Source organism: Peromyscus leucopus, chromosome 8b (genome assembly GCF_004664715.2).
Source record: "Peromyscus leucopus breed LL Stock chromosome 8b, UCI_PerLeu_2.1, whole genome shotgun sequence".
Lineage (NCBI taxonomy): Eukaryota > Metazoa > Chordata > Mammalia > Rodentia > Cricetidae > Peromyscus > Peromyscus leucopus.
Window position 1 is genome coordinate 100310254 of NC_051086.1, and position 27947 is coordinate 100338200.

Genomic DNA, 27947 nt, shown 5'->3' on the forward strand with positions numbered 1-27947 from the left:
TCTGGTACCTCACATCTAGGCCAGACCACTACAAAGCAGTTTGAGTGGGTGAGGATGAGAATAAATACTGGGAGTCATGAGCAAGCCTGCCCTTGGCTGGACAGCCTACCTTGCGCACCTTTGGAAGGCAACATCTGCACTCAAAAGTAGCAGTGGCACACGCCTTTAATCCCAGTACTTGGGAGGCAGAGGCAGGTGGATCTCTGTAAGTCTGAGGCCATCCTGGTCTGTGGAGCGAGTTCCAGAACAACACAGAAAAACCCTGTCTCAAAAACCCAAGGGAAAAAAAAAAGTGGTAGGCCAGAAGCTGACCCACCCAAGTCCTCTTCCCTCCAGACTTCCTTTCCATCTATCAGTTACTGGGACACTGAGACCACGTTTCTAGCAAAATTTAACCGACAAAACATCTTTAGAAACCATTGAGTCAAGAATCTTTGAAGCCAGCGTTTCTGTTCATCTGTCCCTGTACCAAAGGCTCCCTTCACTAGGATTCATCACACGTGATAGTAGAGGCACAGGAATAAACATGTCTGCGGCAAACTGTACCCTGTAACCTGGCCCTCTACTGAACATGATCCTGCCTGGCTCAGTCAGAAGGCAAGCCTCTCATAGCTGGGGAGTTAACTCAGTGGTAGCATGCTCATGTAGCACACACAAGGACAGGGGTTCAAACCCCAGCACACACACAAGGCTTCCCTCAACATTTTGTGAAACTTTTCATCAACTTTCCTCCCCCCAACAGGGTTTCTCTGTGTAGTCCTGGTTGTCTGTAGCCCAGGCTGGCCTTGAACTCACTGAGATCCACCTGCCTCTGCCTCCCAATGCTGGGATCAAAGGTGTGCAGCCCCACCACCGGCCCATCTTTCCCTATTAGATCCCAGTCCAAGGATATCCTACATAGGCAGCTGTCTAGAACCAGCAATGGTGTGTACCCAGGCTGTGAAGCCCAAGAGGCACAGATCAAACAGGAGCCTCCAGGCTTTCCAACAGCCAACATCATGCTGCAAGCCAATCCTCGCGGACATCTCGGGCTTCTTTTCCAGCCCAGCCCAACATCATCTGACTCACTCAGGAACGACCATTTTCACTGTACTGAACCCCACCACTGTCCTTTCTCATGCCATGTCCACTAAGCTACCCCCACTCTAGCTCGACCCTCAACATCTCTAACTATCCAAACTGACTTCAAGTTCTGTTGTGGCAGCCCACACCTTGCGATCCTAGCACTTCTGAGGCTGAGGTGGATACAATTCTATTCCAGTCTGGGCTCCCCTTCAGTAAGGCAGCGTTTCTTTAGCTACTGTAGCTTCACTAGACTGCTTTGTGGACTGTCAGGTCCATGTCTCGATAACACTCTTACCAGTGTTCACTAGCATTCTTCCCTAGTTGAAAAGATGGCTTCTTATCAGTGAGTCTCAATCACGTAAGACATGAAAGCAGGGTACTTGTTGGAAAGGGGCTGGGTGTGGTGGCACATCCTTTTAATCCCAGCACTCAGAAGGCAGAGGCAGGCAGATTTGAGTTGGAGGCCAGGCTGGTCTACAGAGCTAATTCCAGGGCAGCCAGGCTTACAGAGAAACCAACCAAAAAGTGAGTAATGGGAGGTAAAAGCAATACCTGAATTATATACAGGTATATAATTGAAAACATTTTTACAAGGAGAGCAATGGTAGTTCACACCTTTAATCCCAGCACAGGCAGGCAGATCTTAGAGCTAAGGTCAGCCTGATGTGAATTCCAGGACAGCCAGGACTAGAGAAACCCTGTCCCAGGAATAAAATACACCTACCTGTAGATGAACAGTCTTACTAAATAAGAAACCGGCTGTTTCTTATTTAGTAAGACTGTTCAGGACACCTACCAGCTTATTAGAGCCTGCTGGAAGGATCCACAAAGACCCTCAAAACCTTTTTCCTGTAACACAGCGATTCTAACACTATGGGAGATCTATATAAATATGCCGTCATTAAGCCCACACACCATAAATAGTACCATGGATTCTGTCATCAGACCCATGACTTCTTACAAGCCAGGCAAATGCTCTACCAATTTTTTTTTTTTTTTGGGGGGAGCTGAGTATTGAACCCAGGGCCTTGCACTTGCCTAGCAAGCGCTCTACCACAGAGCTAAATCCCCAACCCCTACCAATTTCCAGCCCTCACTGTTTTTATGGAGTACTGGCCTGTTTACATGCTTTTGTAATTTTCCTTTTTCCATTAAGAACTGAAATTAGAAATCTAGATAAAGATGTACTAAAAGCTTTGTGTATTCAATTTAGGTTTGACACTTAGTTGAATAAACAAGTTTTATTTGTAAATTTAGTCAACATACATAATTGACCTAAAAACTTCAATAGGATACTTTTAAAAACCACTTGAAGGCCATCTCTATAAAAAGGATTTTGCCAGGACAGCAACCAGGTGTAACCTAACCCACCTTTATTGGCAGAGGTCCAATAAGCTGAAGCTGTACTCTTTACCCCATGTTTAAACTCCACAAGGAAAAAACAAACCTTGTACTGTTTTTCCCCCCTTAAAGATTAAAAAAGAAACAAAACCAAACTCAGTCTAGGTATAAGACTAAACAACACAATGAAAAGCTCACTAACTAGATTAGTAACAGGTGATGCTGGTGTGAATAACTTGTTATTTTACTCTAGAGCCCTTATAAATAAAATCCCCGTTAGTGTATGTGTTACCGGGCAGAGGGTTAGTCAACATGTGGTAGAATGAGGACTTATGCAAGGTTTAATACGCATAGCATTTTTCTACTTTGTTAAACAAATGCAGTCTAGTCAGGAAATACCAACTGGACTAAATTACACACACCTTAATGACAAGACTCCCCACCACTTGTGAATGTAAAACATTTAATTTAAAAATGTTCAACACTACAATATATAAAATAGCTATTATAAATGCACATCGTGTAGTCTATAGCTGCCAGGTTTACTTTCTTCTTCCTTTTTTTCTTTTTTTTTAGGAAACTGTTACACTGTGGTTAAAACTTGTATCGTCAACCTTTGAAAAAGCCCACATTCTATCACAGTGATGTATGGTTAAACACTTGGATCAAGTCATAACCAGTTTTATTGCAAAAGGACCCTGTACACATTTATCAATTCTAGTACCTTAATAGCTACCCAACAAGTCATTAACATACAGAAACATGCATCATGAGAAGCAAGTAGTATCACCCATCCCTTCTGCATATCAGCAACTTGTCACTCCCAGCCACAGTGCTCACATCACTGAGGTCTGTGAACAGTCACTCTTCCCATTCATCCTGAGTGAAAGATGGAATGACTTAAGTACAAATGCAACATATTATAAACAATTTCTTACAAAAAAAAAAAGTCACAAATTAAACCAAAGTATTTTACAGAATTTACTACAAAATGCCATAAAAACCGCCTCGACTTAAGCTCTCTCCCCCCGTATCCGGCGAGCCAACTGGATGTCTTTGGGCATGATGGTGACTCTCTTGGCGTGGATGGCACACAGATTGGTATCTTCAAACAACCCCACCAGGTACGCTTCACTGGCCTCCTGTTGAGGACAAGAGCCACACACAGCGTTAACTCCCTCGCCGCAGAGACCCGGCCGCCGCCCCCAGCGCCAGCAAGCCTTTGTCTCTCCTACCTGAAGGGCACCGATGGCCGCGCTCTGAAACCTCAGGTCGGTTTTGAAATCCTGGGCGATCTCCCTCACCAACCTCTGGAACGGCAGCTTCCGGATGAGCAGCTCGGTCGATTTCTGGTAGCGACGGATCTCTCTCAGAGCCACGGTCCCGGGCCTGCAGCCATCATCAGCGAGAGGAGGGCGTCAAAGGGCGCGGCGCGGGCTCGCCCCTGCCGCCCGCGCCCCCGCCTGCTGCCTGCCTGCCGTGCGGCCGGCGGCCGAGGCTTTGTTCCCCGCTCCCTGCCTACCTGTAGCGGTGGGGTTTCTTCACCCCGCCGGTAGAGGGCGCGCTTTTCCGGGCCGCCTTGGTGGCCAGCTGTTTACGGGGGGCTTTCCCCCCGGTGGACTTCCGAGCGGTCTGCTTGGTTCGGGCCATTTTCTCTCACCTGCGGGGCGAACAGCGATCAAGCCCTGGCCGCCCGGCGCCCTCCGCCCCTCCGCGCGGCAGCAGATGGCGGCGGGAGCCGCCGCCGCCTCCTCCCCCTCCCCTAATGACTCAGGCTGCGCCGAGCGGCGGCGGCGGCGGCTCCCCCGGGAGGGGCAGCGCGGGGAGGAGCCACTTCCCGCTCCGCGGGCGGCCGGCCGGCCGGCAACACCGCGTCGGGACCTGTGAGTCACCACCGGGAAGCAGACAGGACGGAGGGGGCGGGCGGGCGGGCCGCAAGCCCACGGTCAAAGCCAACTTCCCGGGCAGCCTCACCGCGCCCGCCCGCCGGCCGGCCGGGCGCCGAGGCCCGCGGTCCCCAGCCACCGAGCCTCCGGTCACCGCCAGCACTCACCCAAAGCCGAGGTCTGAGGCCCTTGCTGGGACCGCCGCGCCGCTGTTAGCGCTCAAACGGGAGCCGCAATCGCCGAGTAGAACGGAAGACCTTCGTCCAACGAACGACCAAACCGCTCTGCGCTCCAAGCCCCCCGACGCCTCCATTTTTATATAGACGCTTCACGCTGCGTCACTACGTCACAGAACCCTTATTTGCATACACCAACGACTTTTTCGATTGGCGGGAGCTTTCGCCGACGCGCTGACATCTCCCGACACAAAGGCCGTACTTCGGGCCTGTTTCCTGATTGGCGGGTGTTTAGGCCACTGATTGGCTGTTAAAATTGCTTCATGATTGGATGGATGCAAAGAGGAATAGACGAATCAGAGTTTAGCACTAAGCAGCTCTTCTGATTGGATAAAATGGAGCTATGTTTGGATCCTTCTCTTGGTTCCAAAGCTCTACAATAGAAAGTCAATGCAAATGAATTGCACTAGCCTCTCAGAATTAAAGTCCGGCCGGCAAGTGCCTAAGATTATTTGCATCAAAAGAGCACTTCAGAAAGATTTTACGAAAATGTATAATAATAATTCCAATGTAGAATAAAATGTGTTCCCTGAATTATTTACTTTTTGCTAAATTTTGATTATTGAGTACATTGTGAGAAATGTAATCCTGTAAATCAGGTTACAGTGTACAGTGTTTTGTGTATCATGCATACATATTTTAAACCAAACAGCAATTGTTTGGTGGGGAAGTGTAATAGATACAAAGAATCAAAATTATTTCAGAGTTGAGCAGTGACCCTCACTCTAATCTCAGCATTTAGGCGACTCAGTGGCAAGCAGATCGCTGTGAGTTTGAGGCCAGCCTAATCCACATAGACGGTTCCAAGCCAGCCAGGCCTGCATAATGAGATCTTGTCTTTATAAATCCTGTTTTTTTTCCCCCTCCAGTACTGCATAAACCCAGCTTGGGGTGTTCACTTGTAATATGGGGAGATGATGCAAGATCCAAAAATCAAGGTCATCCACAACTACATAATTCAAGAGGCCAGTCTAGAATATATAACACACTGTCTCCAAAAAAAGAAGAAGAAGCTGGCCTTTAATTCCAGCACTCTGGAGGCAGGCAAAATCTATGTGAGTTTAATCCTGTACCAGACCAGCCAGGGCTACACAGTGAGACCTTGTCTAAAAACAACAAAAGCTCTTTTTTTTCCACATGTTTAATTCAGATTACCATGAAATATTTCAATGTACTTAGAGGTAAATAAAAAGTTGCCAATCTTTTTGAAATGGTAGCACACACATTTCTTTAATCCCAGCCTCCTGGAGGCAGAGGCAAGTGACTTTGAGGCCAGCCTGGTCTATATTAAGAGTTCCAGGACAACCATGGCTACATATTGAGACCCTGTCTCAAAAATTAAGCAAACAGCCGGGCGGTGGTGGCACACGCCTTTAATCCCAGCACTCGGGAGGCAGAGGCAGGCGGATCTCTGTGAGTTAGAGGCAGCTTGGGCTACAGAGTGAGTTCCAGGAAAGGCACAAAGCTACACAGAGAAACCCTGTTTCGAAAAACCAAGAAAAAAAATCAAGCAAACAAAAGGGAAGTAATTACCTGGTTATATACTTCTTGAATTGTTTAATTCAATTGTATGAAATAAATACACCAGGAGAGGCAACGGTCCCAAGAGGCTATCAATATGGGTCCACAAGGAAAAGATAAAAGAATGGGTGTCCTTGTGTAATACTTGTACTTGATAATTACTTCTAACAAAAACCTGATAGATTTGTAGAAACACCAATATTTGTAGATTTTGTTTGTTTGTTTTATCACAACAGCGTTTCTCAGCATAGCCCTGGCTGTTTTAGAAGTCATTCTGCAGACCAGGCTGGCCTTGAACTCAGGGATCTGCTGGGATTAAAGACCCATGTTACCACAGCCATCTTCTTCTTTTTTTTTTTAAAGACCATGATGGCTGAACTCACAGGGCTCTACCTGCCTCTGGGGTTAAAGGAGTGTACTCTTATATCTGGCTTCTACACTTATCTGCTTCTGTTTTGAGAGATGGTCTTACTAAGTAGTCTAGGATAGACCACCTTGTGGCAATCCTCCTGCCTCTGCTTCTTTTTGATTGTTGTTGATTTTAAGACAGAGTTTCTCTCTGTAACAGTCCTGGCTGTCCTGGAACTCAATTTATAGATGAGGCTGGCCTTGAACCCAGAGATCCACCTGCCTCTGCTTTCCAAGTGCTGGGATTAAAGGCGTGCGCCCCCACCTGGCCCTGCCTCTGCTTTGAGTGCCAGGATTACACGTGTGCTATCACACTCAGTTATTCATCTCCGGGTTTTGGTAATTGTCAAAAGAAATCTAAAACCTTCCCCGGGGAAAAAAAACAAGATGTAGATGTCATCCATCTAGGAATTAGAGCAGTGTGTCCCCCTTAGGGGACAGTTAACATGGGGTTTTCTCTTTCCTAAAGTGACAGTTGAGGAAAAGCACCACAGGACATGGGGAGGAATTGAAAGTACAACACAATCCACACCAAACAAGTGAGGCGGGGCTCAGGAGTAGAGTGTGCTTGCCTGACGCGGGGAGGTGAAGCCCTGGGTTTGATCCCACGCACTGCAGTCAGAACAGCCGTAGATACAACGCGCCATCCACGGTCCTATTCTAGTTCCTTTCCCTTCATTAACTTGCTGAGTGACTTTCTGCAAGGTACTTAACTTTTCTGGGTTTCGATTCCCTCTTCAGTAAATTAAGCAATCTGGATGATATCATCTCACAAGTCTACAGTACGTGTTTATACGGAATCTCGTATCACAGTCTTTTGTTTGTTTGTTTTTTGTTTGGTTTTGGTTTTGGTTTTCTGAGACAGGGTTCCTTTGCATAGCCCTGGCTGTCCTGGAACTTGCTCTGTAGCCCAGGCTGGCCTCGAATTCAGAGACCCATCTGCCTCTTCCTCCTGAGTGCTGGGATTAAAAGCGTGCACCACCACCACCACCCAGCCTCGTATTATAATACTCTTATAATTAAAAAATTAAGTCTATGAGATGTAGTTTCTGTAGTGACTTCACACTTGACCTCAGGAACAACATGCCAGCCAATTCTTTGGATTCAATCATAAGAATAAAGCAATTCATTCTCATTTCTATTTGTCCTTTTGGAATCCTTTATCTTCAAACAGCTCTAGCGACAAAACAATTGACTTCGCCTGTTTAGGAATTACCAGTTCGTCAGAACTAAATAAAAAAGCATGTGTCATTCTTGAATACTAACAATTTCCATTCGCCCCACCCTCTCTTACTCTTCAGGTTATTGGAAATAAGCTTTCATTCCCTGCTCCACCCCCTGCTTCTCTTTTTGTTGTTGTTGTTGTTGTTGGTTTAGACAGGGTTTCTCTGTGTAGTCCTGGAACTCACACTGTAGACTAGGCTGGTCTCGAACTCACAGAGATTCACCTGCCTCTGCCTCCTGAGTGCTGGGATTAAAGGTGTGTGCCACCACTGCCTAGCTTCCCCATTTCTTTTGAGAGAGATTCTCACTATAGAGTGGAACTGGCCTGGAACTTTCTGTATAGACCAAGCTGGCCTCTGATTCACAGAGATCTATCTACTCTGTGTTCAAGTGCTGGGATTAAACATGTACACCCAGCTTTTCTCTTTAAAAAGGGTTTCAAACCAGGTGTCAGTGGCACATGCAGGTGGATCTCTGTGAGTTCGAGGCCAGTCTGGTCTACAAAGAGAGTTCCAGGACAGCCAAGACTTATACATAGAAACCCAGTCTCAAAAAACAAACAAGAGGCAGACAGATCTCTGTGAGTTCAAGGCCAGCCTGGGCTAAAGAGTGAGTTCCAGGAAAGGCGCAAAGCTACACAGAGAAACCCTGTCTCAAAAAAAAAAAAAAAAAAGAAAAAGAAAAAAGAAAAAGAAAAACAAACAAACAAAAAGGGTTCAAAGTTATATTTATTTATTTGTGCCCTGGTACAAGTGTGGAACCTGTTCTCTTCTCCCACCATGCAAGGGATCAAACTGAGATCTCAGACTTGGGAGCAAGTACCTTTAACCCTGAGCTATCTTACTGGCCCTCTTTTTCTTTTTTCTTTTTTGTTTGTTTTTTGGTTTTTTGAGACAGGGTTTCCCTGTGTAGCTTTGTGCCTTTCCTGGAACTCACTGTGTAGCCCAGGTGGACTTCAAACTCACAGAGATCTGCCTGCCTCTGCCTCCCAAATGCTGGGATTAAAGGCGTGTACCATCACCACCCATCTTTTTTCTAAACAGGTTCTTGCTATGCAGACCTAGCCTTGGATTCACTACAGCTGAGACATCTTAACTCCTGACCCTCCCACTCCCATCTCGTCTAAGTGCTGGAATTACAGGTGTATTTGGTGCTGAAGACTGAACTCGGGCTTTACACATACTTATTCCAACTAAGTTACATCCCAGCCCAGATGCATTTCTTTAATAGACCATTATTAACTAACATGATCTCATTTAACAAAACAAATAAGTTTTGAAAACAACAGATTTGACCAGGTGTGGGGGTGCAGGCCTGTAATCCCAGCACTTGGGAGCCAGAGACAGGCAGGTCTTTGTGAGTTTAAATGGAACCTGATCTATGTATCAAGTTTAAACCCAGCCAGGACTACACAGAAAGAGCCTGCCTCAAAAACAACAGCAACATCAGGGGCTGGAGAGATGGCTCAGTGGTTAGGAGCATTGGCTGCTCTTCCAGAGGACCTGGGTTCAATTCCCAGCACTCACATGGCAACTCACAACTGTCTGTACCTCTAGCTCTAGAGGATCTGACACCCTCACACCAATGCAAATAAAATAAATTTAAATAAATTAAACAAAGCAAAAACAACAACAAAAATATGATTCAAAATAAAAGAAAATTAATTTGAAATATATTGGATATAGAAAATAAGGTTGGGGGCTGGAGAGATGGCTCAGCGGTTAAGAGCACTGACTGCTCTTCCAGAGGTCCTGAGTTCAATTCCCAGCAACCACATGGTGGCTCACAACCATCTGTAATGCGGTCTGGTACCCTCTTCTGTATACATAATAAATAAATAAATCTTTAAAAAAAAAAGAAAAGAAAATAAGGTTGGGCTGGAGAGATGGCTCAGAGGTTAAGAGCACTGACTGTTCTTCCAGAGGTCCTGAGTTCAATTCCCAGGACCCACATGGTGGCTCACAACCATCTGTAATGAAATCTGGCACCCTCTTCTGTGTATATAATAAGTAAATAAATCTAAAAAAAAAAAAAATAGAAGAAAGGAAGAAAAAGAAAACAAGGTCAAACAGAAAGTATTACATATCCCTCTGTAATGGACATTTTTATTATTTGTTTGTGTATGCATGATGTGTATGTGAGAGGGGCAAGTGTGTACCTATGGGGAAGCCAAAGGACAACTTTGTGGGGTGGGTTCTCCCCTTCCACCTTCACAAACAGTTCCAGGGATCAAAATCAGGTTACAGCCTTGCAAAGAAAGCACTTTACCCCTGACCCACCTCCTCGCTCCTGTCTTTCTTGTTCTTGGTATGGTTTTTAGACAGAGCATAGCTCTGGGTGACCTGCAACTAACTAAGTAGACCAGGCTGACTTTGAACCTACAGAGATCCACTTTCCTTTGCCTCCTGAGTCCTGGGATCAAGGCATGTGTCACTCTGCTCTTGTTTTTTGAGATAGGGTCTCAGTATGTAACCCAGTTAGTTTAGTCTGGAACTTGGTGATTTTTGCCCCCAGGCATGTGCCACTATATTCAGCCTGTAGAGATCATTTCATAAAACCGAATGCCTAAACGTGAAACCCTGTATTTTTCCAAACAAAAAGCTTTTTCCAGAACATGAAACCAGAGTGGATTATAACTCATTCCTTACTCAGACCCTGGCCGTTTTTATGGAGTCTACCGCGATGCTTCTCAACAATTTACCAGTGTACCTAAGAGACTACTGTACATAGAGATTAAATTCTCCCTTGGACCTTAAGGTACTGGAAACAAGGTGTTTGGGCCAGCCACTGAGTTCAGAAGGAGTCCAGGTTTCAGAGTTGATAAATGTTAATGAGGCGCGGGAACAATATGGTGTAGTGTACTCTTCTTGAATAAAGCTTCCTCAAGCTGTCTGCCAGCCGGCATACTTTCTCTGGTGATTTACAAGTTACTACCATCTCACGAAGACGTTGGCTGACAAAGTTGCTTGCTTAGAGGCAATACTCTAGGCTGACTTTAGAAACCATGCGCAAACTGTACTGGTAAGGAGGCAAGGTAATTACTGCACGTTGGCAGTGTAATTACACTTGGAACATTCTCGGTGGCGTCGTTTAGGGCCTCCCTAACTGGCTTCTTGGCTCGCAAGGTTCCAGTTTCAAGGAAGAGCTTTCCTCCTACTCCACTGAAAACGCACTGGTAATAGTAAGCGTGACTAGACTACAATTACCACAAGCCATCGCGGGTCCTACACATCCGGGACACGGTCCGCAAAGACCCCTGGGTATTGTGGTCTTGCGCTTTGGCAGCCACCCTGTGCCTACGGTAAAATTTCAGCTGAAAGGAGGACCACAACTCCCAGCAATCTTTGCTGCCGTGCGGGGGGTCTTCACGTTCTCGTGGCGCGGCGCAGGCGCTGTGGGTCTTCGGCGCGGACCGCGCAGACTGAATAATAAAAGGGGAGCGGCGAAGAGGCAGGAAGACAGGACCATGTCGAAGGGCCCCGGGCCCGGCGGCTCGGCAGCTTCCTCCGCGCCCCCGGCCGCTACCGCTCAGGTGCTGCAGGCACAGCCCGAGAAACCGCAGCACTACACGTACGTAGAGCCCCCCCCCCGCCGCGCGCGCACGCCTGACGTCAGCGGCCAGCGTGAGTCACGCGCGCAGGGAGAGCGCGAGGCTGGCTCTCCCTCCCCCCCCTTCCTTCTGTAGCTCGGCCCAGACCGGTTCCAACCTGCTGGGGCCGGTCCCAGCTTCCTCAACTGTCACCAACCTCTGGTCGGGCCGCGGGGCGGGAAACTCGGTCCCAGCCTCCGAGTTGGGGAGGCAGGAGCTCGGTCCCGAGTACACACTTCTCAGGGTAGGCCTTGAAGGCCTGACTGTTCCTCAGACCATAAAAGCACAGTTCCAGGCTCTTTGGGAGCGATAAGTCCACGACATGACAAGTCGAATTCTGTAGCAGCCAGCCCTAGACCTGCATAGAAGTAATGATTATTTGCTTGAAGTCTTGTTAGGAGATTCCGTGCACCTGAGGTCTTTTGTATCTCGACGGCCTCCTGTTGCCCACGAGGATCACCCACGCTTGAATTCCCTCAGACAGTCAAACGTGCAGTCTCGGAGTCACTCTTTGCAGTCCAGCCTGTGAGGGAGCGACTCCCAGGATACTGTAGGATTTCAGACCCCTTCAGAATCTGGCAAGAGAGGGAGCTTCAGATAGCGACAGTAAATGAGATTGTCAAAATGGAAGACCCCTGAAAAGCTGCATGTGTGCAAGCTTAGGTCCCTGCCTTCATTGCTGGCATGGCACATTGGGCCTAGGTGCTGTGGGACAAAGGCCAGTGATGTGGTTCCTCTTGTAAAGCAGCGTGGGTTTCTGTTTGCTGTGTCAGGAGTGCCTCTCGTCCCCTGTAGGTCCCTGAGCCATGTGGGTATTTAGAATATCCCAACCCATGGAGATTTCAGAACCTGAGAGGTTGAACAACATTCAAGTTCAGTAAGCCAGGAGAATCTGTTGGGAGTACAGAGAACTAAAAGCAAGCAGGGGATCTCTGGCTTGAGACCCAGAAGGCCTTTTGGGAGATGAGCCTGGGAACATCGGTTATAGGAAATGTATTGGTTTCTTTGAGGGACTCCAATGTTGGCTGGCATCCAAGCTTGACTTCAGTGTAACTCAGGTTAGCCTTTGAGTTTGGTTCTTTCTTACTGGAGTTCTCTCCACAACCTAGCCATTGCTTTTGGTGAAGAAGGTCTAACATTAGAATAATGTCACTTGACTTATCTAGCCATACAATAGTGTGGTCTTGATTTGCAGATCTGTAAACTGAATTGGAACTTATTTTTTATTACACTGATTTATTTGTATGTAAATGTGTGTGGGAACACACATGTCATGCACAGGTATGGAAATAAAAAGTTTGAAGGAATTGGTCCTCTCCTTTAACCATATGCGAGATTATGGAGATTAAACTCAGATGGCTGAGCTTGGCAGCAAGTGCTTTACCAACTCTGTGCCGTCTCACAGCCCGGAGCTTGTGTTGAAGTGTTAGGAACTAAGCCCAGGGAGGGGCTCTACCATTGAGCTCTATCTTCACACACACACTCAGTTATTTACTATTTATTTAGTTATTTTTGAGCTAGGCTCTCACTAAGTTGCTTGGGCTGGCCTTGAACTTCTGTAACCCAGACAGGCCTTGAACTCTTGAGTAACTGGGATTACAAATCTGTGCCACTGGGCCTCATTTTGGAACTTTTTAATGACCTCTGGTTGCTTGGATCATGATTTTCAGTCCAATTCCAAACAAACTTGAGTAAATCTTGGTTTCTTTTTGTGGACGTGTATGTGATGCATTGTGCACTTGGAGATCAGGGGAGGACGTCAGGTCAGATGTTCTATAAGATAGGTTCTTTGTGGGCTGAAGAGATGGCTCCATGGTTAAGAGCACTGGCTGCTCTTCTAGAGGTTCTGTGTTCAATTCCAAACATGGTGGTTTATAGCTGTCTATAGTCTCATGGGGATCCCATACCTTCTGGTGTGCAGAAATACACATAGACAAGACACCTATGTACATAAAATAAATAAATCTTTAAAAAAAAAAAAAGGTTCTTTTACTGAACCTGAAGCTTGGCCAAGTTGGCTGCCCAGTGAGCTCGTGGGAGTCCACTTCCTCAGACCACCCAATCCTGGACTTATGAACATACGTGGTCATGCCTGACTTTTTACATGGTGAGGACAATTCAAACTCAGGTTCTCATGCCTGGGCTGGCAGCAAATGCTCTCACCCACAGAGCCATCTCCATAGCCATTTTATTTGTTGCTCGGATTGGCCCCCCATTGGGGAGCCTTTTCTCTGCCTCATTCTCCAGAATTCTGGGATTACAGGATGTGGCTGCCACAAGTGGCTGCAGCCTGTGTTACTGTGTTGTGTTGTCATTGAGATGCGACAAAGTTGCATTAGAATGGTTTTCTGGCAGATGAGAGTGTGATTGTCAGTGTCTGAATTGCTTGTTTGCTTTTCAAGATAGGCTTTCACTATGAAGTCCTGGAACTTCCGTGTAGACCAGGCTGGCTTTGAACTCACAGAGATTCTCCTGCCTCTGTCTCTCAAGTGCTGGATTAAAGATATATGCCACTGTGCCCGACTTAGCATCTGAGGTTTTTTTTTTTTTTTTTTTTTTTTTTTTAGCATCTGAGTTTTAAAACAATTATTTTTATGTGTCTAATTTTGTCCACATGTGTGTCTGTGCTGCAGGGCGTATCTGGTACCTTGAAGGCCAAAAGGAACATCAGGTCCCCTGAAACTGGAGTTACAGATGATTTTGAGCTGTCCTGTGGGTGCTGGGAATCAAATCAAGGTTCTCTGCAAGAGCAGCCAGTGCTCTTAGCTCCTGAGCCATCTCTCTAGTCCTCATATCTGAGTTTCTGTCCTCTTGATTCTTTCTTGACATTTGTTCTCCTGTTCCTTGAGGGTTGATGCGTAGTCATGGAACTTGGCTCCTAAGGCATCTTTATTTATTTATAAGAACATTTACTTACTCTGTGTGTGTTTGTGTGTGTGTGTGTGTGTGTGTGTGTGTGTGTGTGTGTGTGTGTTATGAGGACGATGTGTGGGAGTCAGCTCTTTCTTTTCTCCATATGGGTACTAGGAATCAGCTTTGGTGGCAAGTACCTTTGCCTTCTGAACCATCTCACCAGCTTGAGACAGCTTTTAAATCAACAGGAGTTAATGAAGTGCCGTGCCCAAGCTCAGCTGGAAGATGGAGGTTATTGATAGTTTTGTCTTTGTGTATATATCTTTTTATCTAACAACAAAAAAAATCAGAGAAATCTGCTGTCTGTTGAGTTAGATTCTGGCGTTCAGAAACAGTGACTCATATCATCCAGATCTGAGTTTGGAAAGCATGAGGACACAGGTGGTATGGATGCAGTGGTGTCCCTGATGTGGCCTGTGTTACTAATGAGAACTCAGTTGTTCTCCTTGGGGATTAGGGGCACTGACAGGTATGATATTTCTGTTTTTTTTTTTTTAGTTTTTTTTGAGACAGGGTTTCTCTGTGTTGTTGTGTTTTGGGGCTTGTTCCGGATCTCTTTGTAGACCAGGCTGACCTCGAACTCACAGAGATCTGCCTGCCTCTGCCTCCTGAGTGCTGGGATCAAAGGCACCTGGCTAATAGAAAAGGTTTGACCTACATGGACCCAAACCTAGCACTGGCAGCTAGAAGAAATTGGGCAGGGCAAGCCTCATAGGTGCCCAAAAGATGCTCCTCCCCTTTTAAAAATAATTTATTTTTATGTTATGTACATTGGTGTTTTGCCTGCATGTATGTATGTGAAGGTGTCAGATCTCCTGGAATGGAAGTTATGGACAGTTGTGAGTTCCCATGTGGGTGCTGGGAATTGAACCTGGGAAGAGCAGCTAGTTCTCTTAACTGTAGAATCGTCTCTCTGGCCCCAAAATGTTTTGTCTTTTAAAACTTCCTGACTGCTGCTTTGGGACAGTTCTCTCAATGAAGCCCAGCCTGCCTCAAACTTAGGATCTTCTGCCTGTCTCCCTTTCAGGTGCCATCATCTGGCCTTTGTTTTGTTTTGTTGGAGGCAGGGTTTCATGTGGAAGAGGACCCTGGACGATTACTACTGGTTTGCCTGCCTCCACCTCCCAGCTGCTGACCAGGAAGGCCGAAAGGTTTATAGAAAGAATAGTTGGAGGATAGTTATTTTGATACTTCCCCTAATGTTTTGTTTTCTTGAGACAGGGTTTCTCTGTGTAATAGCCTGTGCTGGAACTCCTTCTGTAGACAAGGCTGCCCTCACAGAGATCTGACTACCTCTGCCTCTGGGATTAAAGTTGTGAGCCACCATTGTCCAGCCCCCCTAATCTTTTCAGTAATCTTGCATTACGGGAAATTGAAATAATCCATTTAGCAAATGGTTACTGTCACTTGTGCTAGACTTGAGGAATCCAGTTCTTGTAGAAAATATTATATCAAGAGTTCTGTCTGTTGTCTAGTTCCAAGTATTTTATTAGCATTCAGGAAAATGATGGTATGTGTGTGTGTCTGTCTGTCTGTCTGTGTCTGTGTGTGTTAGTTAATACATTTGGAGCCTATCCTGAAACTCGCTCTGTAGACCAGGCTGGCCTTGAACTCAGAGATTCACCTGCCTATGCCTCCCAAATGCTGTGATTAAAAGTGTAAACTACTACTGCCTCAGTTTTAAGAATAGGAAGTTTTGGGCTGGAGAAATGGCTTGGTAGTTAAGAGCACAGGCTGCTCTTCCAAAGATCCTGAGTTCAATTCCTAGCACAACATGGTGGCTCACAACCATCTATAATGGGATCTGATGCCCTCTTCTGGCATTCAGGCATACATGCAGACAGAGCATTCCATTCATACCTTAAAATAAATAAATAAATAGTAAAAAAAAAAAAAAAAAAAGGAAAGTATTATGATAATTACATCCTATAGTGTGTCCAGAAGTATAGATTTGGGAATCCATATAACAAGTACATTAAAAATTAGCTGAGGAAGCCAGGTTATGGTGGTACACTCCCTTTATTACCAGCACTTGGAAGGCAGAGGCAGGCAGATCTCTGAGTTCCAGGTCAGCCTGGTCTACAGAGCGAGCTCCAGAACAGCTAATGTAACACAGAGAATTCCTGTCTTGAAAAACCAAAAGAGAGAGAGAGAAGAAAACAGCAGGCAGTTAGGTTGGATGTAGTGTATGCCTTTAATCCCAGGACTCAGAGGCAGGCAGATCTCCTGAGTTCTAGGACAGCCAGGGCTATATGGAGAGACCCTGTCTCAAAAACAGAAACAAAAGGCAGTTAGTTGAGCTGGGGAGATGGCTCAGTGGGTACACAGCTAATTAGTAAGCTTGACAACTTAAGTTTAATCATCAGAACTCAAAACCCGACATGAAGTGGGAGGAATCAACTCTACCAGGTTGTTCTCTGATTTCCAACACGTGTATACGTGTATGTGCTCTCTCACACACACAGATAATAAATTTAAGAAATTTGGTTGAAGGGACACGAGGAAGGTGTGTGTGTGTGTGTGTGTGTGTGTGTGTGTGTGTGTGTGTTGCAACTGTCTTACTTTGTAGCTCTGGCTGTCTGGAACTCACTTTGTAGACCAGGCTGGCCTCATACAGAGATCTGCCTGCCTCTGCCTCCCCATTGCTGGGATTAAAGGTGTGTGCCACTATGAGGTTGAGGAAGGTATGGTTTAAAATATTAGTTCCTTTTGTTATTGTTGTACCTGTAAGAAGAAGTGTGCTTCAAAGAAGATCTGTTTTGGAGTCCTTCAACTTTGGTTGATTCTCAGACTTGTTCATGCTTTTGATACAGGAAAATGAAATGGTAGTTACTGAAAAGATTTTGGAGTGATTCTGTCTGTCTGTCTATCTGTCTATCTACCTATCTACCTACCTAACCCATCTATCTATCTATCTGCCTGTCTGTCATCCATCCATCCATCCAATCTATCCATCCAACTATCATTTTTGAAACAGGGTCTCATTGTGTAGCCCTGGCTTGCCTGGAATTGTCAATATAGACCAGACTGGCCTTGAACTCAGGTCTGCTTACCAGTGCTGGTACTAAAGGTGTGCACTACCACACCTGCCCTGTAGGTGATTTCTTTGAGGAGAAATGCTCTGTAATCCTGTGTATACAGACATCACCTGAGGAGAAATGCTCTGTAATCCTGTGTATACAGACATCACCTGAATTTAGAATTTCTTTTTTTGTTGTGGTTGTTACTCTGTATTTAGTTCGTATGTGGCTGTGGAGGGCAGAGGACAGTTTTAAGAGTGGGTTTTCTCTTTCTACCATGTGGGTTTTTGAGACTGAATTTAGGTTATTAGACTTGGCCACAGATACCAACTCTGAGCATCTCCCCAGCCCAGGGGTGATTTCTTGAGTTTTATTCAGGAAAATGGCTAAGGATGTAGCTTAGTTGGTAGAAAGACTGCTTAGTATGCATAAAAAGGGAGGCTGCAAGTTTGTAGTTCTAGTACCCAGGTGGTAGGCAGGCAGATCAGAAGTTCAAGGTCATTCTGTTAGTTCAAGGTCATTTTGGATTACATCAAAGTGTAGAGGAAAAAAATTGTGTGAGAGAGAATGGCATTCCATCAGTAGCTATTTTGAGACAGTTTTGTTAGTTGCTATATTACTGTTACTAATTTTACTTGATTTCATCTGATTATATTTTAGAAAATTCAGGAAGTGAACATGTATTTAAATCATTATTGCAAATTGCAATAAAACCACACATGCATTACTGGAGTGCAGCTTATTGACAATACAAGTCACTCACTGAGAGAGTTGCTTAGTGGCATCTGAGAGGATGAGCTAAATTACCAGTAATCCTTTTTTTTTAATCTTATTTACATGTTTATCAAACCAAATGAATTTCCTGCAGAACAAATGGGCTCACTGTGGCCTTAAGTCAAGGCTCCCCAGACCCCATTAATACGTGTGCAGTGCCTACGCTGAGGCTGGCCTCTTAAGCCTGACTCCTACTACTTGTTATCTGCTGTATTTTAAGTCATGATTAAAGTTCAGATTTGCTTAATGGTTAAGTTTCTTTGTTTTAATCCAGCTATGTTAGACACTAAAGAAGGCTTCCCCTCAGTCCATATGCATCTGCTTTGACTGGTGGTTTCTGTCATCCTACAAAGACTGACTTATTGGTGAGGGCAGCTGGACACCTGAGAGCAACTTAGAGCAATGCATCTTGGGCACACTCTGTAAGGAGCGTCTCTGGAGATAGCACCCCATGTAAGTGCAGAAAACAAGACAACTCATGGACCTACTACTTCCCGCTTCCAACACCCTGATGCCTAAGGTGAGGTCTCCTTCTCTGTGTCTTAGAAGCCATGTGCACACTTAAGTCATTGGAGCCCTGCAGCCTGAGCAGCACTCAGGCAGGCTTTTTTGCTAGACCTTTGCCTTGGTGTTATTTTTTGTTAGGAGCGGTGAAAGCAGATTCCATCTACAGTTCCGCTTGCATTACTGAAGGAGGTGGGAGAGAAAGGCCTCTGGTTGTGTTTCCAAACTGGACAGTATTTGTTTAATAGTTAAAGCTTTGGTTTTGTTGTTCTTTAATGCAACTTGTGTTTGATCCTAAAGAAGGACTCCCCACTAGCTGAGTACATCGTCTCTAGTTTTGAGTTGCAACTATGGACAGTTGTGGCTAATCTAAGTATACTACCCCCCCACCCACCCCTTAATTTTTGAGACAAGATGTCTCTACATGTAGCCCTGGCTGTCCTGGAACTCACTCTGTAGACCAGGCTGGCCTTGAACTCACAGAGATCCGCCTGTCTCTGCCTCCCAAGTGCTGGGATTGAAGGTTAAAGGCGTGCATTGCCATGCCTGGCCTCTGTCTTCCCTTTAACATGGACGAATTTGGGGACACTAATGTGTTAGATGAAGGTGGATGCTAAATATATAAAGTTATATTAGCCTAATTATTAAAAATATGTATCATCTAGACATCCAATGTTCCATACCATACATAGCATATGGTCTATAGATTAACCCTAGCCAATCTTCCTAAAATATCTGGCAACAGAGACACCAGGAGAAACATGGATAAAACGGTGCATGGGATTTATTTTCTAATTAATTAATTAATTAATTTTTAAAAAAGATTTATTTATTTGTTATGTACACAGTATTCTGTGTGCATATATACCTGCAGGCCAGAAGAGGGCGCCAGATCTCATTACAGATGGTTGTGAGCCACCATGTGGTTGCTGGGATTGAACTCAGGACCTCTGGAAGAGCAGTCAGTGCTCTTAACCACTGAGCCATCTCTCCAGCCCCCCCCCCCCCAGGGGATTTTTTGTTCAATGGAAATATTCTGAAATTACACAGCTGTAATGATTATACTTTTTTTTTTCTTTTTCTTTTTTTGAAACAGGATCTCTCTACATGGCCCTGGCTGTCCTGGAACTCACTGTATATATCAGTCAGGCCTGGAACTCAGAGAGATCTGCCTGCCTCTGCCCCCATGTGCTGGGATTATGTGGTTGGCAACACTTTTTTCTGCTTAAAAAAAATTATTTTTATTTTTTTAATTTTTTCCCCCCGAGACAGGTTTCTCTGTGTAACTTTGTGCCTTTTCTGGAACTCACTTAGTATCCCAGGCTGGCCTCGAACTCACAGAGATCCGCCTGGCTCTGCCTCTCATGCGTCACCACTGCCCGGCTATTTTTATTTTTTAAAATCAGCACACAATGTGTTAAGTACCATTATAACTTTTGGTTGTTCTTTTGTTTTTGGGTTTTTGAGACAGGGTTTCACTGTGTAGCCATGGCTGTCCTGGAACTCACTCTGTAGCCCAGGCTAACCTCAAACTCAGAGGTCCTCCTGCCTCTGCCTCAGAGTGCTGGGATTAAAGAGGTGCGCCACCACTGCCTGGCTCATCACAACGTTTTCAAACAGTGTGTCTTGTGGTTCTCCCTCCCTCCCATCTCCCCCACTACCCTGTTATACCCTCTCCCCTCTTTTTAGGCATTGTCTCAGCTAGCTTAGGGTGGCCTCAAACTTGCTATCGCACCAAATATAACCTTGAATTTGTGATCTTCCTTACTTGAGTGCTGAGATTGTAGGTGTGCACTACTATGTGAGGTTTATGTGATCCTTGGTATCTAGCCAAGCTCATTTATGCTAGACAAGCACTTGACCAACTGAGGTACCTTCCCAGCCCAGTGATTGCACATGATTAAATATTTTGAAAACTAACAGTTGTAAACTTGAATGAGGTTAAGCTTTATAGTTTTAATAAAAATGACTGCCACAGAAAGTCAATATGGGAAAGCTTGTGATTTGCAGAAAGCTCCATAGTACCCTCCTCCCAGCTTTCCAATGTCTGCATTCTTAGTGTGTGCTTCAGGTAAATGTCCACATGTGGGAAGGCTGGAGAGCTGAGCTAAGTAGATTCTCACGGCAGGTTTGAGACGCCTGATGGTTGTTTATGTTGTCTATAAGCTGACAACTCCTAAAAGGAAGCAGTGTATGTTTCTCAGTGGCTTTATGAAATGAGCTGGTTTTACTTCTGAAGGTGGGAAGGAGGTGGGGAGAATGTCTGCTAAATTGTAAGAGCCCATTCTTCAATATTGAGATGGCTGTTGAGATTTACATGGGTCACTAGCAATAATGGGTTAATCCCAATACTCGGAGGCAGAGGCAGGAGAACTCTGTGAGTTCAAGGCCAGTATGGGCTACAGAGTGAGTTCCAGGACAGGCACCAAAACTACACAGAGAAACCCTGTCTCAAAAAACAAACAAAAAAACCAACCAAACAAACAAAAATTTGCATGGGCCATAAAAATAAAAAGGGCTGGAGACATGGCTCAGTGAATAAGAGCACTGACCTTTCTTCCAGAGGACCGGGTTCAATTCCCAGCATCCACATGGTAGCTAATAACTGTCTGTGCTCCAGTTCCAGAGGACGAGACACCTATGGCCCAATACCAATGCACAAAAAGAAAGACAAAAGAAAAGATTGGCATGGCCATCTCAGGGCGGCCCATGTGTCCAGGCATTTTGTTTGGTCTGCTGGCTATCTCTTCATTCCTTGTAGTAACCACAGCAGACTTTTTATCATTTCTCTGTAAAACACCTCAATTTTCACCCCTTTTGTCTTTGCCAGTGTGTAGAATTTGACAACAATATCGAGAGCTGAGGAGAAAGAGAAGATGGGAAGGAGACTAGCAAGTAAAAAATGTCGTAGCATTCTCTATGTGGTGACCTTTTCCTGTTGGTGGCTCGGTTTATTTAGGAGATAAAGAAGATAAGGAGGCCTGTGACAGTTTCATCATGTCACACTTGAGTTTATCCAAACGTTTCCTCCCTGTCTCTGCTTTTTATGTCACAGTTTGCTTCCCATGTTCGGATTGACTCATTTGTTTCCTGTTAATGTTTGAAACACTGCATGGCCACCGTCAGTCCTGAAAGACCGGCTTCTGATGAGGAGTGGGAAGGTTCAGGTCTTACCCTCCCACGGAAATTTGGCCTATTTACAAAACTACTCTCATAGAAGGGAAGTAGATGTGTTCTAGAAAAAAAAATGTTGATTAAATCCTTTTATATGGTATGTTATTAATTAAAAATTTAACTAGTTTTTAAGTCTTAGTTTTTATTAATTTTGTTATTTACTGTGTCTTTTGATGTTAATTTATTTATTGGGTACATGGTAACCTGATACTTTCTTTAGATTTGTGTGAGTAAAGTCTGTTTAAACAGTAAAAATCAGAGATCAATACTTGTATTTTCTATTGAAAATTCACATATTTTACTATTGATGTAAGAATCCTTTGTAGTGAATATGCAAAGTGTATATGCAGTGTTTTGTTTAAAGATACTACTTGTCTTTCTTTTTTTTTTCTCTCTCTCTCTCTCTATGTCTCTATCTCTATGTCTGGATATGTATCCTTGCTTGGCTGGCCTGGAATTTGCTATCTAGACCAAACTGGCTCCAGATTCCTAAAGATCCGCCTGCCTCTGCCACCTGATTCCTAGGATTAACGGTGTGTGCCACCACACCTGACTTTTGTTTTCTTTTAGTAACGTGGTTTTGTGTGGCCTGACAAATGCTGCTTGGCACACCCTCAGCAGCATCACAGGTACCTATTTGATGCTACTTGTATTTTCCTTTAGCTCACTTAAAGCGTAATTAGCAGTCAGCAAGGTGGCTAAGGGGTCAGTCTCATGGTCATGTCAACTGTGTGAGGCTCAGCTCTGCCTCATTGTGCAGTTTACTGAGAACAGCCACAGGGCAGGTTGCTGTGAGGGCTCCATGAACTCATACAGGTGGAGCTTAGAGCCACCTGGAGCTGGGGGTGGTTGGCTTGTCTCTATCTCAGCAAACACAGTAGCAAAGATCAGTCCGTGGCAGTTACACATTTAGATGCTTTTCTTCTTCTGGCAGGACCTCCTTCTGTAGTGTCAGACTAACTGAAATGAGGTTAGACCCAGGCACCTGGTCCGTCCTGGGTTACTGGATGTGTCTGTACTTCTTTCCAGGTTTTGTACGCAGCCTGAGGCACTCCTTTCGGTCTCCTTACTACTTCATTCAGCAGGCTTCATCTAATCGGCGCCTTCCTTGGCAGCCTCTGCTCCAAATTAAGTGCTGCCTATCGGGTCCCCATGGTCAGCAGTGTCTGAGAAAACAATCGCCTTTGCACGTCTGCTCCTGCTCTCCAGCTCTGCAGAGCTTCTGTTGGAACCTGGGTCTCACGTACTGTCTAGGCTGACCTACTGTTATAAGGCCAAATACTGGGTTGCTTAGGAAACAGTGCATTAAATGACATGTCGGTTTAAATATATGTATCAAAATGCTGCTAAAGTTAAAGATTTTTCAGAGCAGCCTTGTACAGAAAACTTATTAAAATCAAGGTATTGTCTGGGAAGAAGGAGCCAATGGTTTTAACTCTTCAGGGCTCTCCAACACTGATATTGATGATTCTTTGTTTTCTCAAGCCAGGGTCTCCGTGTAGCCCTGGCTATCCTAGAACTCCCTCTGTAGACCAGGCTAGCCTTGAACTCACAGAGATCTGCCTGCCTCTGACTCCTGAGTGCTAGGAGTAAAAAGGTGTGGGCCACCACTACCTGGTGTTGCTGTGTGATTTGATTATGACTATATGTATATAAAAAACTGGGAGAAAAATCTCCAAAAGACCAACAGTGGGTAGTGTGAAGTTTTTATTGTTTGTGACTGGCTCTCAAGATGATCTGGAACTTAACTATGTAGCCCAGGCTGGCCTGGCCTTGAACTCAGAGTGATCTATCTTACCTTTCTGAGTTCAGGACTAGAGGCATGACCCTCACACCTGGCTGTGGTGCCTGAGTACTTTCCTATCCACTGTGGGTCACTGAAGCCTTGTTATTTCAAAACTGGTTTTGTTTCTCAGCTCGTATCCGTATCCGTGAGTGTGGGTTGCTTTGTGAATGGAGTGTGAAGAGCTTAGTCCCAAGTCCTGCCTCTCAGGTCTTGAGAGGGACTGAGGGGCTAGGTAAGTTTCCCTTGGTGCTTAGCCTCCAGGGTTTCTGGGGTGTTGACTGAGGAATGGTTTAGTCTATTTAGTTTGTCAGATCTTGTCCTTTTGAAACTTTTTTGTCCCTTAAGACAGGCTCTAACTGTGTAGATCAGGCTGGCCTCCAGTTCATAGGGATCCACCAGGCTCTGCCTCCTGAGTGCTAGGATTAAAATCCTAGGCCGGGTGGCGGCGGCGGCGGCGGCGGCGGCGGCGGCGGCGGCGGCGGCGGCGCACGCCTTTAATCCCAGCACTTGGGAGGCAGAGGCAGGCGGATCTCTGTGAGTTTGAGGCCAGCCTGGTCTACAAAGTGAGTTCCAGGAAAGGCGCAGAGCTACACAGAGAAACAAAAAAAAAAAGTACAATTTCAATAATGGCTTATGCATAAGTTTAGAAATTTGATTGTAGTGAGTTGAAAGTAGCTTTTTTTTTTTTTTTTTTTTTTTTTTTTTGGTTTTTTCGAGACAGGGTTTCTCTGTGTAGCTTTGCGCCTTTCCTGGAGCTCACTTGGTAGCCCAGGCTGGCCTCGAACTCACAGAGATCCGCCTGCCTCTGCCTCCCAAGTGCTGGGATTAAAGGCGTGCGCCACCACCGCCCGGCGAAAGTAGCTTTTATTTATTTATTTTATGTATATGACTATTTGCCTGAATGTATATTAAGTGTACCATGTGCATAAGTCAGATCCCCAGGAACTGGAGTTACAGATGGTTGTGAGCTACCATGTGTGTCCTGGGAATCAAACCCAGGGCCTCTGTTTGAACAGCCAGTGTTCTTAACCACTGAGCCATCTCTTCAGCTTTAAGAGTAACAAATATCTACATATTTTTTTAATGTATATGGATGTTTTACCTGCATTTATGTCTGCATCAGGTACACACATGGTGTCTGCAAAGACCAGAAAAGGGAGTGGGATCCCCTGGGAATAGAATTACAGACAGTTGTGAGCTGCTGTGTAGGTGCTAGGAATTGGATCCAGGTCCTCTGGAAGAGTAGTAGCCAGTATTCTTTTTTGGTTTTTCGAGATAGGGTTTCTCAGTGTAGCTTTGGAGCCTGTCCTGGAACAAACTCTGTAGACCAGGCTAGGCTCAAACTCACAGAGATCCACCTGCCTCTGCCTCCCAGGTCCTGGGATTAAAGGTGTGCACCACAGCCAGTATGCTTAATTGCTGAGCCAGCTCTCCAGACTCTCAAATGTAGCTTTAATTTTTCTTACTTATTATTTGTGTGTGTCTCTGCATTTATGTGTGTTTGTGCATGATGGAGGTGGTTGTCAGAGGACGACTTTGTGGAGTCACTTGTCTCCTTCCATTTTTCTTTGTTTCTGGCAACTGAACTCATGTTATCAGTCTTGCAGAACCAGCACCTTCATCCACTGTGCTATCTTGTAGGCCTAAAAGTATCCCTTTGAAAAACTGTCTGAGGGGTTGGGGATTTAGCTCAGTGGTAGAGCGCTTGCCTAGCAAGCGCAAGGCCCTGGGTTCGGTCCTCAGCTCTGAGGGAAAAAAAAAAAGTCTGAGTCTGGTGGTGGTGGTGGTGGTGGTGGTGGTGGTGGTGGTGATGGTGGTGGTGGTGGAGGAGGAGGAGGTGGTGGTAGTAGAGGTGGAGGTCGTGGCACATGCCTTTAATCCCAGCACTCAGGAGGCAGAGGCAGGCAGGTTGCAAGAGTTCAAAGCCAGCCTGGGATACAGTAAAATTGTCTTTAAAACACACACACACACACACACACCACACACACAAAAAAACAAAATCAAAGAACAGCAACAAAAAACTGTTTGGCCTCTTGTCTTAGGAGAATTCTTTCTGCAGTGAAGTCAGTCCCCTGTGTTAAGTTCACAAGAGTGGAGGGCTAGGCGCTTCCTCGTGATGATCTGTGTGATGATCTGCCTCGTGGTAGCATCATGAGATGAGCCTGTTGGTGTTTCCTTAGTGAGCGTTTAATTCCTTGATGCTTGTATTCAGAGAAAATGCATGTATTGTTTCGGAGTCAAAACTCCAAAACTCTCTATTGGTTTCTTTTTTTTTTTTTTTCCAAGACAGGGTTTGTAGCTTTGGAGCCTGCCCTGGGTCTCGCTCTGTAGACCAGGCTGGCCTCGAACTCACAGAGATCCGCCTGGCTCTGCCTCCCTAGTGCTGGGATTAAAGGTGTGCACTGCCATCGCTGGTTTCTTACAGGTTTGTTGTTGAGGCATATATACAACAGTAGTATTAACTGAGCACCGTAACCTGAAATCCAAAAGAACAAAACAAGCATGCTGTCATAAGTGGAGGGGTGAACGAGGTATCTCTCTCATTCAGGAAAGTGCTTATCTCCTAAGCATGAGGACCTGGGTTTGAATCCCCAGCCTCCAGATAAAAAGCTAGGCATGGCAGTACGGGCCTGTAACCCCAGCACGTGGGGTGTGGAGACAGGAGGGACCTGAAGGCTGTTGGCCTACCAGTCTAGCCAGGTTGTTGAGCCTCAGGTTCAGGGAGAGCCTCCGTCTAGAAAGTAGGTGGAGTACAGTGGAGGAAGACGCCTACCTTCAACCTCTGGCCTCCACACATGTGCCAGTGCACACATACATGTGTAATTACAAGAATAAAGAAAAATTAAAACCAAGTGGGAAGTTTTTCTTCTCCTCATTCTATGTAGTGGTTTGCAGGTATGGATGGGCATGGTGATATATATCTGTAATTCTGATTACTCAAGCTGATATTTATAAAATGTGTGTGGAACATAAATGAATTTGTGAATAGAGTTATGTTCCATCCCCATATGATAGCATTCCAGATAAGGCATACTAAACCTGTAAAGGAAAATGTGTGTATGATTCATATGCAAAGCAGGATAAGAACTGTAAGAAATGCCTAGGGTGTGTCCGAGTGTGTAGCTTAGCGCTAGAGTGCAGGGCTGCTGTGTGTAAGGCCATGGGTTCTTTCTCCAGCATTTCCAGTGCAGAGAAGCTAATAGATAGTTAGGTGGAAAGCAAGGCAGACTTCACAGAAGTGGCATCCAAAAGATTCATTTCCACTCAGTCCAGCCTTTGGTGGTTTCTGCAGGTAAGGAGTGAGACATGAGCAGAGACAGGGAAGGTTTCTGGCTATAAGCACTGCGGCTGTGGCCAGCATGGAGAAGAGTCAAAGACCGAGGTGGAAAAACACACTGGACCAGATGTATGGGGCTAGGAATGCCAGGCTGAGTAATGGTGACCGCTTACCCGGGCTTCAGGAAGACTAAGAAGCCATATTCAAAAGTATGGGGCAGTAGCAGTAGGAAGTATGGCTTTAAATGATCTGTCACCTCTGTCCTTACCTGAGGAATTCCTGTCAGGCAGGACGTATGGAGCTGTCTGCATGTGGCACTGTAGATATTTCTGCCTCAATTCTGCAAGCTCCCCATGCATAGCTACTCCCTGAGGGGCTTCTTTTCATGAGAACAACTATGCCCAAAGCTGGAGACCACACATTAGCCTTTTCCCTGTCTCCTGTGTTCATACCAAGATGCTGACACCAAACTTTTTCTTTTGTTTTATTGTTATTGAGACAGAATCTCACTAAATAGTCCTGGCTAGCCTGGAATCCTCTATGTTGTAATGGCTAGCTTCCGACTCACAGAGATTCACCTGCCTCAGCCTCCTGAGTGCTGGGATTAAAGGTGTGTACCACTAAGCTTGACCTCAAATGTTTCCTTTTAGCTGGGCGGTGGTGGCATATACCTTTGATCTGGGAACTCAGGAGTCAGAGGCAGGTGGATCTTTGTGCGTTCAAGGCCAGCCTGGTCTGCATAGTGAGTTCCAGGACAGCCAGGTTATACAGAGATGCAAGCTGACCTCAGACTCAGAGATCTACCTGCCTCTGCCTATGCCAGGTGGTGAGGTTAAAGGCTATGCTACCATACCCTGTCAAACTTTTAGCACCAAAATATATTTTACAAATAAAACCACAGGATGTTATCTAGTGGTAACATGGCTTGTACTCATTATCCTAGCTACTTGGGAGTCTAAGACAGAATGATTGCCTAAACCAAGGGCTTTGAGGCCAGCCTGGGCAACAATAGCAAGACCCTGTCTCAAGAGAACATTAAAATACAGGATACCAGCTGGATGGAATCCCAGCTACTCAGTGTGTACAGGATACCAGCTGGACAGGATCCCATATACACAGTGTGTATTCTTCAGTATTAGTATGTCTCACACAGTATGCAGGCCACACTTACACTAGCAAACTACTAATCGTTTATCTGGATCTCCATCTTAATTAGGTATTATGCATTT

The 27947-nt window shown here is 45.3% G+C and overlaps 2 protein-coding genes across 3 annotated transcripts in view; one reads left to right on the forward strand and one right to left on the reverse strand.

Annotated features, from left to right (window-relative positions):
• Positions 1 to 2291: 2291 nt before the first annotated feature.
• Positions 2292 to 4601, reverse strand: LOC114707068 (histone H3.3A). The gene is made up of 4 exons (XM_028889695.2): positions 4460 to 4601; positions 3929 to 4066; positions 3642 to 3795; positions 2292 to 3548 (listed from the first exon to the last, which is right to left on the reverse strand). The coding sequence occupies exons 2-4, from the start codon at positions 4054 to 4056 to the stop codon at positions 3420 to 3422; spliced, it is 411 nt and encodes a 136-aa protein (XP_028745528.1). The 5' UTR covers positions 4057 to 4066; positions 4460 to 4601; the 3' UTR covers positions 2292 to 3419.
• Positions 4602 to 11057: 6456 nt separating this feature from the next.
• Unk (unk zinc finger) overlaps positions 11058 to 27947 on the forward strand; it is a 33497-nt gene continuing 16607 nt past the window's right edge. Inside the window, exon 1 of one of the 2 annotated variants that reach the window (XM_028889643.2) lies at positions 11058 to 11251. In XM_028889643.2, coding sequence (XP_028745476.1) covers positions 11148 to 11251 — 104 coding nt within the window. In that variant the 5' untranslated portion in view covers positions 11058 to 11147. The remainder of the gene's footprint in view (positions 11252 to 27947) is intronic. The other variant, XM_028889642.2, reaches the window with a different exon arrangement.

What these genes read in the sequence shown, in the direction of transcription:
- LOC114707068 (XM_028889695.2), bottom strand. Translation starts at nt 4,056, where the DNA reads ATGGCCCGAACCAAGCAGACCGCTCGGAAGTCCACCGGGGGGAAAGCC. An exon ending in AAGAAACCCCACCGCTACAG is followed by an intron (nt 3,796 to 3,928) that starts GTAGGCAGGGAG and finishes TGATGGCTGCAG; the next exon opens with GCCCGGGACCGTGGCTCTGA. An exon ending in CGGCCATCGGTGCCCTTCAG is followed by an intron (nt 3,549 to 3,641) that starts GTAGGAGAGACA and finishes TGTCCTCAACAG; the next exon opens with GAGGCCAGTGAAGCGTACCT.